Source organism: Acinonyx jubatus, chromosome B1 (genome assembly GCF_027475565.1).
Source record: "Acinonyx jubatus isolate Ajub_Pintada_27869175 chromosome B1, VMU_Ajub_asm_v1.0, whole genome shotgun sequence".
NCBI lineage: Eukaryota > Metazoa > Chordata > Mammalia > Carnivora > Felidae > Acinonyx > Acinonyx jubatus.
The window spans coordinates 149,506,527-149,523,919 of NC_069382.1; the positions used below are offsets into that span (position 1 = coordinate 149,506,527).

The 17,393-nt window shown below is 36.3% G+C and overlaps 1 protein-coding gene across 1 annotated transcript; it reads right to left on the reverse strand.

The window, feature by feature from the left end:
* Positions 1-16,058: 16,058 nt before the first annotated feature.
* LOC106985293 (ras-related protein Rab-7a-like) lies at positions 16,059-16,840 on the reverse strand. Its single transcript, XM_053216157.1, is given in 3 exon segments — positions 16,059-16,429; positions 16,432-16,454; positions 16,456-16,840. Coding segments are annotated over 3 exon segments (615 nt in total). The 5' UTR covers positions 16,677-16,840.
* Positions 16,841-17,393: the final 553 nt, after the last annotated feature.

The window sequence follows — 17,393 nt, forward strand, 5'->3', positions numbered from 1 at the left end:
GAATTTGTCAGCATTTTATTTTTCTTACACATGCAGACACACATCGAAGCAGTTGAGATTGATTTTAGCTACTTATTCATTCTTTAGCTTTCCTTTTTCAAAGGCATTGAATTTTATTGTCTTTATTTGCTTATTTAGTCATCTAATTCAGGTTTCTTAATTCTCAGGAAAAGTCAAGATCTTACTTTACAGAAGAATTTAGCTATCCCTTAAGTTAGTTTGACATTTCTCAATGCCATTGAAAATTTCTGACAGTCTTTGAATAAAATAACCTAATGGGAAGGACTGGCTAAAACATTATAATAATATATTAGATATGAATGTTAAATACCATAGTACAGGAGTTATATTTTCTCTGCTCATACTCACAAAATTCCTTTTTAATACCTTCTACTGATTGTAGTGGTTTGGACATTTTTACTTAATCATATGATTTCCTAGCTATTACTGAACTTTTGATGAACTATAAATGTCTTATCTTTTTCCAGTTTTGTTGTATTAGACCAATTTTTTCTACACTTTATTATTTTTTGTTTAGAACTGTATGTATTACATGATCCAACCATTTACCTCTCTATTAAAAATGTTTATTAAAAATAAATGCACATAAAACTCAATAGTTAATGTTTGTCTAGATTAGGGAAAATATATCATGGTGTCTGAAAGAGAAAAAATAGATTTAATAACATCAGGGCAATACATTCACCAAGGACTTGATGTATAGTCAAACTAGATAAAAATTTATAATCAAAAGTCTCACTTTTACTCTCCCTGTAGGTACTTCTGTTACTTTTCATTCTATTACCGTTTCTATATGAACTATTTCTATATATTTTCATATTTCTTCTTTCTACACAAAATCACAATAGCTAATATTTCCTTATTGCTTATTACATGTCTAATACTCTACTTAATAAATCATCATCTCCAATCTATGAGGTACGTACTGTGTTATTCCCATTTATTAGGGAAGAAAGTGAAGTGTAGAATATTTTAGTAATTTGCCCAAAATAACACTGTTAAGTATGGGAGCTGGGGTTGGAATCCAGGAAATTTGTCTTCCAAACCTGAAATCTTAATCAATACACTCCACTGCTACAATGACAGAGGAATGCCTAGGCTTCTACATACTTTCTTGGTGTTTATAAAGCAAATATATTATAGGAGTACAATGCCAACTCTGATATTTATCCCAGCACTGCAACTCTATGACCTAGACATAGGTAGGTAATTAACTTTGCTGAACTTAGTTTATCTGATCTCAACAAAGAAAATATTTATAGCATACACCTACCTCATGTTGTAGTTGCAAGGCTTAAAAGAGATCATTCATGTATAGTGCTTAGTCTGGGACCCAATTACTCATTGAATGATAGTTCAGATTCTCATTTGTATTATCAATGGCACATGAAATAATTGCATATTCTTCAGGAAGAAAACCCAACTAATTATTTTTAATAAATCAAACTGCATCACTGATATTAGATCATTCAAGTGGATGACATATCAACAGATTTTTAATTTTGATCATCTTTATCGAGCAAAATGTCATATTACCTGTTCACTAACATGGGTAATTTCAATCTTATATATATGCCTAAGAAGGTGTCTTAGTAAAATCCTACATCATTAGATGGGATTAAGGCTATGTTTTTTCCTTTCAGGTCTTTAAGTAAATAATAATGCATAATGTGAGTCACCTGAGAGAACTCATTGTGCTCTCTTGAAACAGTTCTGTTCCAACAAAGACTCCCAGAACTATATTTAACTTTAAGTATTCAATATTAATTCTAGTACATTTTAGGTTGGACATTCTAGTTGGTTCCCGCCTTAACCGCATAAAGTTTTATGGCCTGAAATTTGAGAATTTGAATGAAAAAATACATGACCTCTGACCTGAAATTTGAGAATTTGAATGAAAAAAAATATATATGTATAGTATAGAGTGGAATGGATTTTTTACATTTATGAGCTTCTTGAGGAAAGAAATTGTATATCTTATTTTTTTAACTCTGGCACATAGCAAATAAAAAATTTGAAAATGGTTAAATGGGTTATTCAAAAATTCAAAAGTACAGAGTTTTTTAAGTATAGTTGGGTACTATAGATAATGAAATTCAATACATTCTTATCACTTCATATGGTAATCTTTGGAAGCAATTGAAAATGAAATCCTGAGATATGATTATCTGCACAAAGTGACTATCACAAAATGCAGTTTTCCTTTTTATAGAGAATGGTAAAAACTCACTTTCTAATTTAAATATATATGAAAATTATGGCATTTGAATTTGTATTCCCTTTGAAGAAAGCAGGTCCATAGATGGAAGAGCTATGTGTGTATCCAGGCATTTCATCATGCCAGAATGTCATGAAAAAGTGTATTAGTCATAGGAATATTCTTCTCCCTCTTCCTAAATTTGAATTTTAAAAATTTAAATTTACACAATTGTCCCTACTAAAGATGAATTTATAGGCTATACATTTATTCTCCAGAAAAATGTATTATGTATAACCCAAAAAATCCTAAAATCAATTAATATATAATTCTTGGAAGATGATAGTATCTCAGAACAAAGTCCATTTTTATTGAGTTAGTTTCAATTTCTGCCAAAAAGACATAAGGAAATCCATTTTTCAAATGTTAACCATATCTTCCTAAATCAGTCTCTCTCTCTCTCTGTCTCTTTCTCTGTCTGTCTCTTTCATTTTGGTTACTCTACAGAAAATCATAAACTTTCTGCTAACAATTAATTTCAGTTAATGTTAAAGCAAGTGGATAATTGTTGATCACCGGTCATCAAAGCTAAGCTACAAATATGGTACTTTATTTACAGCAGGAGAAAAAAAAAAGAAATATAATCACTGAAGACGTCATCACAGTCCTCCTTCCCTTCTTCCCTTTGATTCTGAGTGAGTTTTGATGGAGTATGGGGCCACAACATGATTAGTTGGTCTTTCTACCATGCGAACATTTGTGATATGTGATTTGGAGGCAGGATGGTGGAAGAAAGCATAAAACATTTTGATATGTAAGCAAGTTTCACCCATCTGTGAGGAAAACAGATGATTTATGAGACCTGTCTTCCTATAATTAAAAACAATAGACAGACCTGCTGTTTCAGAAGACACAATGATGGCCTAACTCATAGAACTGTGAGAATGTATTGAGTTCATGCAAGAAAAGGAATTAGAGAAGTCTTTAGTGTATATTTAGTATCTAACATATGTTTATAATAACAATTAGAGATGCTCCATTGCTGTTGTGTTTTTTTTTTTTTTTTTTTGACTGTTTTGGTCATTTTTTTTCTTTTGGCTTTTGCCTTGGTCTGCCGCTATTCTTGCTTAGCAACTGGAAGACTTGAACAGCCCAGTCTTCGGCACAAGGACATCACCACCCAACCAAACCACTGGCAACATCATTCGAGTTGGTATACAATCGAACCTCTGGCTATTTCTTGTTCGGAGCAAAATAAATAACCAGATGTGCCGCTTGAAGTCCTGCCCACTGAGAGGATTTCTGGTCACCATTGTCCTTCATGGAAGGAGGGAGATCCCTGGTTATTTGGGCCATTTCCTCATGGGTCACCCCTGCTATATTCCCCTCCCTCTCCTAGCCTGTGTCTATGGTTTTATTAAAGAGTTTTCTACAATTAGTTAACTCAGAAAGAGAGAACAGGCCTAGTTACACATTGCTTGGTGCAGGATACAGGCACCACATAAAAGTGGATAAGTGAGGCCCTACAACAAACTTCTCAGACATCCATCAAAGACTGGTGAACAGAAATCGTCCATTACCTTCTTCTTGGGGCACCTAGGTTGCTTACTGGGTATCTCATTTTGTTTCAGGTTAGGCTCGCATAATAATCTTGTGGTTCATGAGTTCTAGTCCCCGTCTCGCATGCAAATCTGCTTTGGATTCTCTGTCTCCCTCTCTCTCTCTGCCTCTCCCCCAACTCTCTCCCTTTATTTCTCTCTCTCTCAAAAATAAACATTTACAAAAATAAATCCTCCCAGTAAACTAATCTGTTTCTTCAGGACCTCGTTGAGTCTGATCATGCATATACCACTTTCATTTGATGATGGAGTCCTGTTGTGCATGCCCAATTTTCTGGCTTGGTAGGTCAGAAACACCCAGTTTATGATGAGCAGCTTGGTTTGCACAATAATTCTGTGGCCCATGGCTAAATATTTAGTCACTACTAAGGCCCTCTAACAAGTCAAAAGGTGTTTCTTAAAAGGAAAGTAGCTATCTTTAGAGGATGGCAGGACTTTGCTCCAAAATCCTAAGAGTCTGCACTATGATTCACATATAAGACCCTACATAGGTGAAAAACAGCATCTCCTTCTGTCATTGACACTTCAAGCACGATTGAGTCTGCTGAATAATATGGCCAAAGTGGCAAAGCAGCTTGCACAGTGGACTGGACCTAGTGCAGAACCTTCTCTTGTTCTAAGTCCTACTGAAAATGAACAGCTATTTGAGTCACTGGGTACCCTGAGTAGGACAACCAAATGAGGAATACATTGTCTCCAAAATCTACAGATGTCCCCTAGGCACTGTGCTTCTCTTTTGGTTGTAAGAGGGACCAGATGCAACAATTTATACCTCACCTTAGAAGGGATATCTCAACATGCCCCATACTACAGAAACCCTGGGAATTTCACTGGGATGGAAGTCCCCTGAATTTTTTTTTCAGATTTTTTCCACATCCTCTAACATGCAAATGTCTTACCAATAAATATAGAGTAGTTTCTACTTCTTGCTCACTAGGTCCAATTGGCATAATATGATCAATGCAGACATCATTGTGATATCTCGTGATCAATGTAGATATCATTGTGATATCTTGTGGAAGGGAAAGGCAATTAAGTTTCCTGTGAACTGAATTATAATATAAGGCTAGAGAGTTGATATACCCTTGAGGTAGAACAGTGAAGGTGTATTGCTAGTCTTTCCAGCTGAAAGCAAACTGCTTCTGGTGGTTTCACTGACAGGTATCAAGATAAAAGCATTTGTCAGATCAATTGCTATATACCAGGCACCAGGGTATGTGTTAATTTTCTCAAGCAAGGCAATCACATCTGGCACAGCACCTGCAATTAGACTCACCACATGGTTATGTTTATGTCATAATCCACTGTCATTCTCAAAGGTCTATCTTTTTGCTGCACAGGCCAAATAGACAAGCTGAATAGGGATGTGGTAGGAATTACCACTCCACATCCTTCAAGCCCCTGATAGTGGCATTTTATCTCTGCAAACCCTCCAGGCATGTGGTATTGCTTTCAGTTTACGATTTTCCTAGGTAAAGCGATTAGTAGCTTCTACTTGAACTTTCCTACCATAATTGCCCTCCCTCCACAGATTGGGGGACCTCTGTGGGGATTCTGCCAGCTGTTTTTATGTCTATTTCGAGTATGTATTCCAGAGCAGGGAAAACAACAACAGGACTTGAGAACCCACTGGACCCCCTCTAAGATGGATCTGGGCTAAAATTATATTGATCACTTGACTTCGATAAGCCCTAGTTTGACTGGTGGATCATAGTAACATTTTGGGTCTCCTGGCATTAGTGTCAGTTCAGAACAAGTGCCCAATAATTCCTGGAAAGTATGATTATTTCCCCTTCCTCAAGGCACAGGCATCCTGGTAAAAGGTGCACGTCCCTTTGGGGAAGTCTGGGGAAAAATTTGACCATTTGAAATTTTGGCAGTGCAGTGGTGTCCTCTTTAAGTATCCCCTCCCACCTCCTTATTCAAGTGGGTGGGTCTGTAAACTAGTTACAGTCGAGGAATTGACTGAGGGGTTGTGATTCTCTGTTTTTTATGATTCAAGTTATACTTCTGTTCACTTGACCTAGAACTCTTCCACTTATACTGACTACATATGAATTTAGTAGACTACTCAACTCTTTCACTTCTAAGGACATCATGATCAACTAGCCAATGCCATAGGTCTAGTGATTCAGGCTCTTCTCATTACTGTTTTGACTCTGTTAGTAACCAACTTCACTTTGGTGATTATGTGCCACTATGTGACCCCTGCCACCCAAGGATCCAATTATCCCCATTGCATTTAAGGGTCTCGGTTCAGTGGCAGCAATTTCCACTGTAATTTCTGAACTACAGAGGTGATCAACCAGACAGCTCTTCAAGCATATTAAGGCTTTTCTCTCAAGTTTATGCTTCACAGTTATAGTAAAAGGTGTGTTTCTGGGACCCTCCCTTGTTTTTTGCCACGGTGAGTGATATGATAAATGCACTCTAACTTGCCAGTCCCCTTAAGCCTTTGGATCCCTTCCTCTACCCCTGAGCTAAACATTGAATCCAGAATCTCTGTTCAATGGGCTAATATCAATAATTTCAATCTGATCTAACGTTATGTTTCTTCCACCATTATCCTGTATTCTTATTTTCCATTCCCATAGAAATCCCCCAGACTTCTGCCTCTCTATATATGTTGGAAAAATCATGCATTTCTTTGGGAATGTAGTACACCTCTTCATGTTTCCTACATTTACTTCATTTTGAGGGCCTGCTGGGATTGAGTGTATTTATAGTTCTAGAAGCAATGAGAAGTCTGAAAATGGGTTGTGATAAAAATCAAGAGGATCTTACAAGGAAATTACCTCAGTGAAAGCCATTACAGGTTCCTCAGGCAAAGCATGGTTAACTTCCTCAGACAAGGGTGGTGAGACTGCAGCTGTTTCTAAAAAAGAACTAAAGAATTTGGGGGTTCAATGTTCCCAGCTTCATCAATATATTCACATATGGGGATGCCTGTGTGGCTCAGTCAGTTAAGCGTCTAATTTTGGCTCAAGTCATAATCTCATGGTTCACAAGTTCGAGCCCCACGGCTGGCTCTGTGCTGACAGAGCCTGGAACCTGCTTTGGATTCTGTGTCTTCCTCTCTCTCTGCCCCTCCCCTGCTCATGCTCTCTCTTTCTTTCAAAAAATAAATGAAAATATTTTAAAAAATTAAAAAATATTCCCATATGTTCCCATTTCAATCCAGTCAATTTCCTCACTCTAATAGTAGACACCCTATAAGGTCAGAAATTCAATTTTCACTGGTAATTCAGCCACTTGAAGTTTGAGATTCTAGATTTAAGTTTTAGCAACCTCAACTCTGAGAATATAGGTGATAAGATATTTTTGTTTTTGTTTTTCAGAGAAGACATAGAAACTTTTGGGTCATTTATATGATGCCTGAGTAGGAAACTGGAAGCCTTGAGCAAGCTGCCAATTTCATTATAGTTGTATGTTTGATAAAAATGTCTTATCTTAACAAGTATTTGGTCTCTCAGAACCTTCTTTCTTATAAGTACTTGATTAGGAGTACTCAGAAGTGATATTTTGCCTATCTCTATTCCATAGCATACAATGAACAACACATGCTCTCTTTGCTTTTGGAAATAGTCATTGGTACCTCTAAAACTGATTAGAGAACCAATTCCAAAAAACTCAGAGCTAATTTAGAAAACACATTCTTAAGATTCTGTTTCTCTAGAACCAGTCTCCATCCAAAATCTGTTCTTTAAAGAAACATATGGGGATGTGTGTGCACATGTGTGTATAAAATAACTGCTCTCTCTCTCTCTCTCATATATATATATATATATATATATATATATATGTATATATATATACATACATATATATATATACATATATATATACATATACATATATATATACATATATATATACATATACATATATATATATACATATATATATACATATATATATATGTGTGTGTGTGTGTGTATGTGTGTATTCCCTTTAGATATTGTCTATTTCTATTGTGCTCCCAGTCATGCTTTGTCCTTATGTTCTCTTCTTCCTGTTATGAAACTTAATATCAGGTCCTCTTCAAATATACACAGTTTAAAGTGTTGCTGTATCAGGTATTTTAGAGAGAATTTATCTAAAACAACGCATCTCTACAATTCGGACTTTTATCATCATTTTTGAAGATTAGGCAGTGGGACATTCCCAGAGCCACATCCTAATACCAAGTGAGTGGCTGTCCATTCTATACTACTTGAAAGGGAAATGCATACTCTGCATTATAGGTCTTTCATAGGTATTAAATACATTCCAAGTGAACTTCTTAACTGAAAACTTACCACATATTTATGTGATTGTTCTGGATCAAAGTAAACCTCTGATTTAAAAAAAAAAAAAAGGTTTATGGAAGATGTGTGGCCTGGGGCTGAATTATAACTGGGTGAATATAGTTCTATTCATGCCAAACTGGGCCTGTATATCAATTGACATAACATTGTAAAATATCAGCTTAATTTGGGGTGGAAGAGCGAATTCAACCTTATTGTTGATGCCTGGGGGATTAATGGTTCTACATTTTCATTTTGATTCACTTATTTTGATCTTAAATTGTGAAACTCAATTACTAGAGATAAATCCCATCTAGTCTCATTGCATAATTGGTTTTTTTGTAGAGTCCATTATCCTAATAATTATACTCTAATTGGCATAAAAATGAAATATTCTGATAAGGAACATCAGGAAATAATAACAGTAATTAATAGTAATTAAATCCAGCTCAGCCCATCATGGAGCACAGAGGTTGGAGGTCATTTTAAAAATAAATTTATCCAGGACTTAAGCAGAAATAATAAACACTTAATATGCATTTTTGGGTTAAATCATCTATACAAGCTAAAATACATTAAAATTCACAATAGTTTTCTTTATACTTAAAACAATTCTGAGTGAATTCAAGGTATATATATATATATATATATACACATAAGATACGTTGTGTGCTTTTATTCATTCAGTTCAACATGTCTACCATATGTCAGACACTAAGTTGAATCCTGAGGGAGAAACAACATATATAAGACACATCCTAAAACATAGAGATCATAAAATTTCACCAGAAGGTTGTAAGATGAGGTCTCTTAATAAAGTATCAGGAGAAAATATAGCATCTGTTGAGGGTGAGGATGGTGGGGGTGAGGATAAGGAATATCCTTTTCACCTATTCAATGTTTTCAAATGTAGAGACAATAAACATGACATTGTGTTTGTTTCTACTTCCTTCATTACTCTCTGTTCCCTGAATCCTCTGTGGTAAAGGAGTGAGTTACCTTAATAAGTTAGATAACATTGCATTTGCATGACCGAATACCTCTTCTGTTTCTTTTTGAAATGTTCCTGCCTGCACAGGGCATATTCAGTTCTGCTCTTTCATGCTGCAAATTTTATACAAGACAAATTTAGCACCTATGGGAAAGGACTTTCATTTGTAAGGCAATTTCCGTAAATGGGTGGGTATAAGAGTATCTAATTCTGGGGTTCAGTTTGAGGAAGCCCATTAGGCTATATACCTAAGCTATGTTCTCCAACAGCTCTGTCATTTGATCTATACCAGTGTTTCCATTACTTATTTCTATATAGCAAACCAGCCCAAAATTTAGTGGCTTAAAATGAAAATTTATTTTTTCTCATACCTCTCTGTGGGTGACTGGGCTTAGCTTATTAGTTCTTCTGCTGTATATGACTTAACTAAGGTCACTGATGTAAGCTGCACTCAAAGCAAGTTCGAGGGAAACCACAATGCCAAGTCTGAGGTTGATGTGGGAAGGGATTATACATAGGTATGAATACAAAGATCTGGTTTTCACTGGGAACTACCACATGACAATATACCTCAATCCACCTGTTTTTTCCCTTTCAAGTGGTTCTGAACTTGAGTGAGGAAGAGGATTAGCATTTATCACAGTGCTAAATCACCCATATTCTTCCCTTTATTGATACTATTTTCCCTTAAATTTTCCCTATTTCTCAATAATATTTGTTATATTTCTTTTAAGGTGGCTGTCCTTTCCACAATAAACATAAGTTCTATTTCATTAAGAGGTGATTTTTTTTTACCAAATATTTGTTATTTCTTTTTTTTAAATTTTTTAATGTTTATTTATTTTTTACAGAGAGAGAGAGACAGAGCATGAGCAGGGGAGGGGCAGAGAGAGGGAGAGACACAGAATCCAAAGCAGGCTCCAGGCTCTGAGCTGTCGCACACAGCCTGGTGCGGGGCTTGAACTCACAGACCCTGAGATCATGACCTGAGTCGAAGTCGGACGCTCAACCAACTAAGCCACCCAGGGGCCCTATTTGTTATTTCTTTATATTTCTACAGTTGTCATGTTTTAAACTTGCTAATACCATGTTGTGTTTATGTGTGGGAGGTTAAAAAAATGTTTCATCATTTTATTCAAATGTAATCTATCAAGTTCCACTTTAATGTAATACCTCTAGCCTATTGCTTTTCCTCAGAGTCACTTATAAGAAAATAGATAATACAATATTGAGGAGTACCATTTTGTTTGGATTAAGAAGGATAGCATGAAATTAAAAAAAAAAGAATAAGAAAGGAAGGAAGGAAGGAGGGAAGAAGAGGAAGAAGGAAAAGAACCAGAAGCAGAAGCAGAAGCAGAAAAAGAAAGAAAGAAAGAAGAAATAAATGAAAGAAGGGAAAGGGAGAATTGCAAAAAGGGAAGGTTAAAAAAGGAAAGAGAGTAGACTTAATAAGGTATATGTTATGGCAAAGAGGATAATAAAGAGATTGGCCCACTTAGTCCTGAACTACTCTAAATAGCTAGATTTCAAGAAGATATATTTTTTGTTTTCATACAAATTTTCATGCATGTAGCACTCTCAACACATATAGGACACAAGGGCAATGGAAATAACTGGATTTTCTAGAAATACATTCCAAATGTAAACCAAATATGTAGACTAATATAGTTAAATGATCTTCTAGATCTCTAATATGGAAGGCATATGACTTGTATTATTTTTTTCAGCATTAAGAAAATTGTGCACTGATGTATTCACATTTTCTTATCCTTTTCCATTCATGATCATGCCACAAATATTAATAAGAGAAGTGGAGATTCGACGTGGAGTAATGGGATTGAGTAAAGACAACTGATTCATGGAATTCTGGAAACCACAATAAATAAATAATATTTGAAGGAGCTAGTTAGCCTGCAGATAGAGTATGAAAAGAAAAAAAAATGATAGCTGTAGCTAAACATTTTAAGAATTGCCATGTAAAATTTTTAAGCCTTATTTTCTGTCATTCTAGAAGAAAAACCTTAAGATCAATATATAACACTTACATGGAGGCAGATTTGAACTCAATGCAATGTGAAGCTTTCTGGAAATTAGTTACCTAACAATAAAATTCAATCAAAGATTTTCTTCATTAGAATTGTGTTAGTAGATATAGCTACTCTTTATCAACTACAGAAGAAATTGCTGCACTGGCTGGAGTTTGAACTAGATCAAATAAGACTCTTTCTGACCATCAAATTTCTTAAACTTTATCATGATAACCTTCATAAAGGTTTATGGTAATTACCCAGGTTTAAAGCGAAGAGAAACTAGTGTTTATGTCTAATATTTTAAAGCAAATTAGCAATTAAAAACTCCTGAACTGGGTTTGGTTCTAACATTATTTAATGTGGTACGTAGGCATTTCTCTCTGATTGTTTCACAATTTCATTGAAAAATAAATGACTTGCTCGGAAAGTTCCCAGGTAGTTTAAACCATAATATCATTCCATATTGATTCTTTTAGCCAATAATTCTATTCCTATCCACCTTCTCTGTGTTAAAAACTAATGATTCAATCAAAACCCAAAATATAGCCTTCTGATAAACAAATATAGTTACTTCTTACTTCTTGCTCCCCTACCACTCTAATAAGTGCTATAAAAGAAGTCTGCACAATGAACTGTAATTGTTACCTTATGTTTCCATGTTGTTACTTAGATTTTGAGGATCATAAGTCAGAAAATATATCTATATTTTGGACCTCCTATATCAGAAACATTTCCCTATTTCAGAAATATTCATTTGAGTAGGCATTTATCATGGGTTGTTTAGTGAACATTAACCTTTTACCTTGCACATTGAATGAAGGGTCTATGGACCAAGGGCAGTAAAAGAACCATGTACTATGTACAATGATTCTCCTCACTATCTCTGTATGGTACAGATGGTCCCTGACTTACAATGGTTCGACTTACAATGCTTCAACCTTATGAGAGTGCTAAAGCAATATGCATCCAGTAGAAACCATACTTTGAATTTTGATCTTGATATTTTCCCAGACTAGTGTATTGTGGTCCAATACTCTTGTGATGTTAGGCAGTGACGGTAAGCCAAAGCTCCCAGGCAGCCACATCATCACAAGGGTAAACGACCGATGCACTTCCAACCTTACCTGTACCCATGCAGCCATTCTGTTTTCACTTTCAGTGAACTACTTAATTTATTGAATTAAATTAGAGGAGATAATCAGCACTTTATTTTAAAATAGGCTTTGTGTTAAATGATTTTGCCCAACTGCTAATATAAGTGTTCTGAGTATGTATAAGTTAAGCAAGGCTAAGCTGTGATGTTCAGTAGGGTTAGGTGTATTAAATGCATTTTCAATTTATAATATTTTCAATTTGCAGTGGATTTATCAGGATGTAACCCCATAATGTGTTGAGGAAGATATGTATGTGCCATAGACCAGAAGCTAAACTGGGAGAATACACTGAATCTGGACCACAGACTGTTTTATTTGTTTGGCTTGCCAATGATTTAAACTGCATCTATTATGAACATTTAAAGATTAAATTTCATATAATAATCTGGATATCTGATTTTCATCTAGAAATAGTCATGCTATTGTCCCTGCATTTCATCATCCTTGAGCCTTTAGGAAGGGCATACATATTCTGATTTGCCACACTTCCCACAATTCCCTATTATCTCCTGGCCACAAAAGGTAAAATACATGCTTACATTTATCAGCCTACAACAACATACTGTCCACTAGATTCTTGGTCCTCTTCACCTTTGGGGTTTGGAATACCTGCTCCAATAATTTCTTCTTGAGATGAAATCTGGTGCTTAGCTTTCTAATATAACAAGGAGGTATATCCCATATGTCTTTTTCTGTTCAGGATATAAAGTCTTCAAAAGAAAAATATCAGGAAATTTATGGTGATGGAGGGGAATGGGGTGCAGTGAATAAAGGTTTATAGCAATGCCTTTGATTTATAAAGATGAAAGTCTTCTTCATTTCACCAGTATGCTAATACAACATAAGTAATCATACATATCCTCTTTCTAACACAAATACCATTAGCTAATCTATAATTCCTTGACTACAGCTACAAGATGCCAAAATGGATTCATTCAAATGGTGGTATATAATCACTGGCAAACACAAACTGACTGACTACGTGCTATAGAAATGTCAATGGAAAGCAACACCCAAAAGTGTTTGGGTATATAGGCTCTGATGTCAATCCTAGCTCTGATACAGCGAGCTTGCTCTGGGACAATCAACTAATCTCTCTGTACCTCAATTTAAAAGCCTCTAAAGTGAAGAATATAAATAATGTTTACTTCTTAAGAGTTTTCAAGGATTATTGAGATAAAACTGTAGTAAAGTACTTTGAAAAATGTCCAGCCAATTAAAAGGACTCAACAAATAATAGTTGTTTGTCTATATATAAGAAAGTTGGGCATTAGTAAGTAATACTCAGTGTTATGTTTTAGCATAAACCCTTCTCAGCTAAAGTATTTAAAAAGTAAAATTTGAAATGTACATCTTCACAATAAATAAACAAGATGACAAATGTTTGATTGTTATTAGGCCAATGTTGCATAATTGATGGATGATTAATTTTCATTATTTATACACAGTTGCATTAAGAGCAACTGGTGTTTAACAGTTATTTAACTTTGATTCTGTCATTTAACAAAAAGAAGTGTATTTCAAATGAAGCTCATAAATCCCATACTTCACCTGACAGAGTCTCAAATCTCACTTTTGTAAGAAATTATTGAAGTTGCCTCTCAATCTATATATCTGTTGCAATGCTTAAGGAATGACTTTCTTTGAACACTGGCAGGAATTGCAAGTGAAATCTTCAAAATAGTAGCAAATGACTTTTAAAACTATCTCCCTGGATTACCGTGAGAGGGACTATATAATTCTTGCTAACCTTAGCCAGGAAAAGGCAACTGGACTGAGTATTACCTAGAAATTTCTTCCCTCACTTGGGATTATTTTTCCTTTATTTTGTTTTCTGTTTCTCCCTATTAAATTTCCCTTAAAATTAAAACCTGAGGCAAAAGGTAATTTCATTTCAACAAGGGCACAAAAAATTAGAAATTCACTGATTAAACTAATAGTCTATATACTGCTCCAGATACAATCTGTACAATCAAGGGGACTGAGAATGGGCATTGACAAAGGGCATGTCAAATGATTTTGAGTAGGGTTGATGGCCAGCCCGAGATAGAATATTGTAAATTTTCTGTTATTTGCTTTTGTGATTGTTTCCAGATGTCCTTGGAGATTATAGTTGCTCAAATATAATTGTGTTGGTAATTTAGTAATGTAATGATTTTATTTCAAAATTTTGATACAAACCAAGAACTTTGCCACTGAAAAATTGCATCTTCTTTCCAAAAACTTTTCTAGGACTCATGCCACTTACCAATACTGTTTAAATATTTTTTTATTACATTTATTTATTTTTGATAGAGAAAGACAGAGCACAAGTGGGGGAGGGGCAGAGAGAGAAGGAGACACAGAATCCGAAGCGGGCTCCAGGCTCTGAGCTGTGAGCCCAGAACCTGACGCAGGGCTCAAACTCACAAACTGTGAGATCATGATTTGAGCTGAAGTTGGACGCTCAATCAACTGAGCCACCCAGGCGCCTGACCAATAGTGTTTAAAGTTTGGATGTCATACAATTTATTGTTCAAACTGAGGCACTTTTAAGAATGAAATATAATTAATAACTACAATAGAAATATAGGATTAGACTATCTCAGGTAAACTAGGGTATATAAGCACACTGATTATAAGAATATTTACTAGTGGGGTGCGGGGGTGGCTCAGTTGGTTAAGCTCAGGTCATGATCTCACAGTTTGTGAGTTTGAGCACCACATTGGACTTTGTGCTGGCAGTGTGGAGCTTGCTTGGGATTCTCTCTCTCCCTGTATCTTTCTCTGCCCCTCCCCCACTAGCTCACTCTCTCTTGCAAAGTAAATAATAAATAAACTTAAAAAAAAGAATATTTGCTAGCTATTTTCTCTTTCAAATAATTTGCTTGGGTCAACGATTAAGACTTGTGGAACAATTGTAAGAACTGCTTTTATATGACACAGTTTAGATGAGGTGTTTTTACAGAGAAACTAAAACAGAAAAAAAAGCCTATGGTACTTTAAAGTGAGGATGGTCAGAGGAACAGTGTTCCTCTCTCACCAGTTAGAACTATCTTGCTATATTGTCAAGCCTGGACCTTAGCCTGATCAAGCCCGGATTGTTTTATTTCACACACGACAATCTCTCATCATAGTGTCTTGCAACAATTGGATCTGAAACTAATATAAGTTTATCCTTCCTGAATAGCTCACTAGTAGAATATCTTACACCACTACTTTCAGATTGGTATAAAAGTAGTCCAATCATGCCTGACAATGCAGGATCTATGTGGGTTAGTGTATCTGCCCATTTGCTCAATGCTGCTGTTTCTGTTGCCTTCTAAAATATTATTTTATGCAACTTGAAAGAATTTGCTGGTCAGTTTATTTATATGTACGTATGTTTTTTTTCCGTATAAAACTGCTATGGATCTGTGAGTTAAGAATTTTGTATCCTTTACTTTTGTCAGATAATGGTATAGATAAAATTCTGCATCCAAGAATCCATAAAAACCCATCGATGGCATGCATTCTTCTCAGCAGGGTTCCTTAATTTTAGTGTGCTTGGGAATCTCATGAGTCTATATCCAGAAATTTTATTTTGTTTTATTTTTTTTAAGTATTATGTGCAACTTCCAGTAGTCTCTTTTTTAAAATCTCTTTTTATAATGTTTATTTGTTTTTGAGAGAGAGACAGACAGAACATGAACAGGAGAGGAGCAGACAGAGAGGGAGACACAGAATCTGAAGCAGGCTCCAGGCTCCGAGCTGTCAACACAGAATCCATTGCAGGGCTCCTTCAGCAACTGTAGCTTTCCGCCAAGGCCTTGGCCCGGTCGTTCTTGTCCAGTTTGATGGGTTTGGGGAATTCGTTGTATAGCTCCACCTCTGTTTCCTGTTTAAGTGCATTCCGTGCAATCGTCTGGAACGCCTGCTCCACTTTGATGGCCTCCTTGGCACTGGTCTCGAAGTAGGGAATGTTGTTTTTGCTGTAGCACCAGGCCTGTGCCCGCTTTGTGGCCACTTGTCTGTTTTCCAGGTCAATCTTGTTTCCCAACACCACAAAGGGGAAGTTTTCAGGATCCCGGGGACTGGCCTGGATGAGAAACACATCTCTCCAGCTATGAAGAGTGTTGAATGTGTTGGGGGCAGTGACGTCAAATACCAGGTGCAGTCTGCGCCTCTGTAGAAGGCCACCAAGGGACTGGAACCGTTCCTGTCCTGCTGTGTCCCAGATCTGCATTGTAACTAGTCTGTCATCCACCATCACCTCCTTTGTCAGAAAGTCTGCTCCTATTGTAGCTTTGTACTGATTACTGAATTTCTTGTTCACATACTGGTTCATGAGTGATGTCTTACCAACTCCAGAATCTCCCAGGATGATAACCTTCATCAACACTTCCTTCCTAGAGGTCATCCTTCAAACGCGGCCTCTCTGCTGGGGGCTCCGGGCCAGGAGCATAGCTAGGGCCCCCACCGAGGAGATGAAAGAGAGGACAGAGGCAGAGAAGTCCAAGTTCCGGTTCCAGAAGACTCCTCGGCACTCCCCAAGCTTTCACCCTGTTCTCAGTTTTTAAGAGTCTCTTATGCTTTGGCTCTCTCCCACTCTAACCTCTTTTTTTTTTCCTTCCCCTCCCCCATGGGTTTCTGTTAAGTTTCTCAGGATCCACCTAAGAGTGAAAACATACAGTATCTGTCTTTCTCTGTATGGCTTATTTCACTTAGCATCACACTCTCCAGTTCCATCCACGTTGCTACAAAGGGCCATATTTCATTCTTTCTCATTGCCACATAGTACTCCATTGTGTATATAAACCACAATTTCTTTATCCATTCATCAGTTGATGGACATTTAGGCTCTTTCCATAATTTGGCTATTGTTGAGAGTGCTGCTATAAACATTGGGGTACAAGTGCCCCTATGCATCAGTACTCCTGTATCCCTGGGTAAATTCGTAGCAGTAATACTTCTGGGTCATAGGGTAGGTCTGTTTTTAATTTTTTGAGGACCCTCCACACTGTTTTCCAGAGTGGCTGCACCAATTTGCATTCCCACCAACAGTGTAAGAGGGTTCCCGTTTCTCCACATCCTCTCTAGCATCTATAGTCTCCTGACGTGTTCATTTTGGCCACTC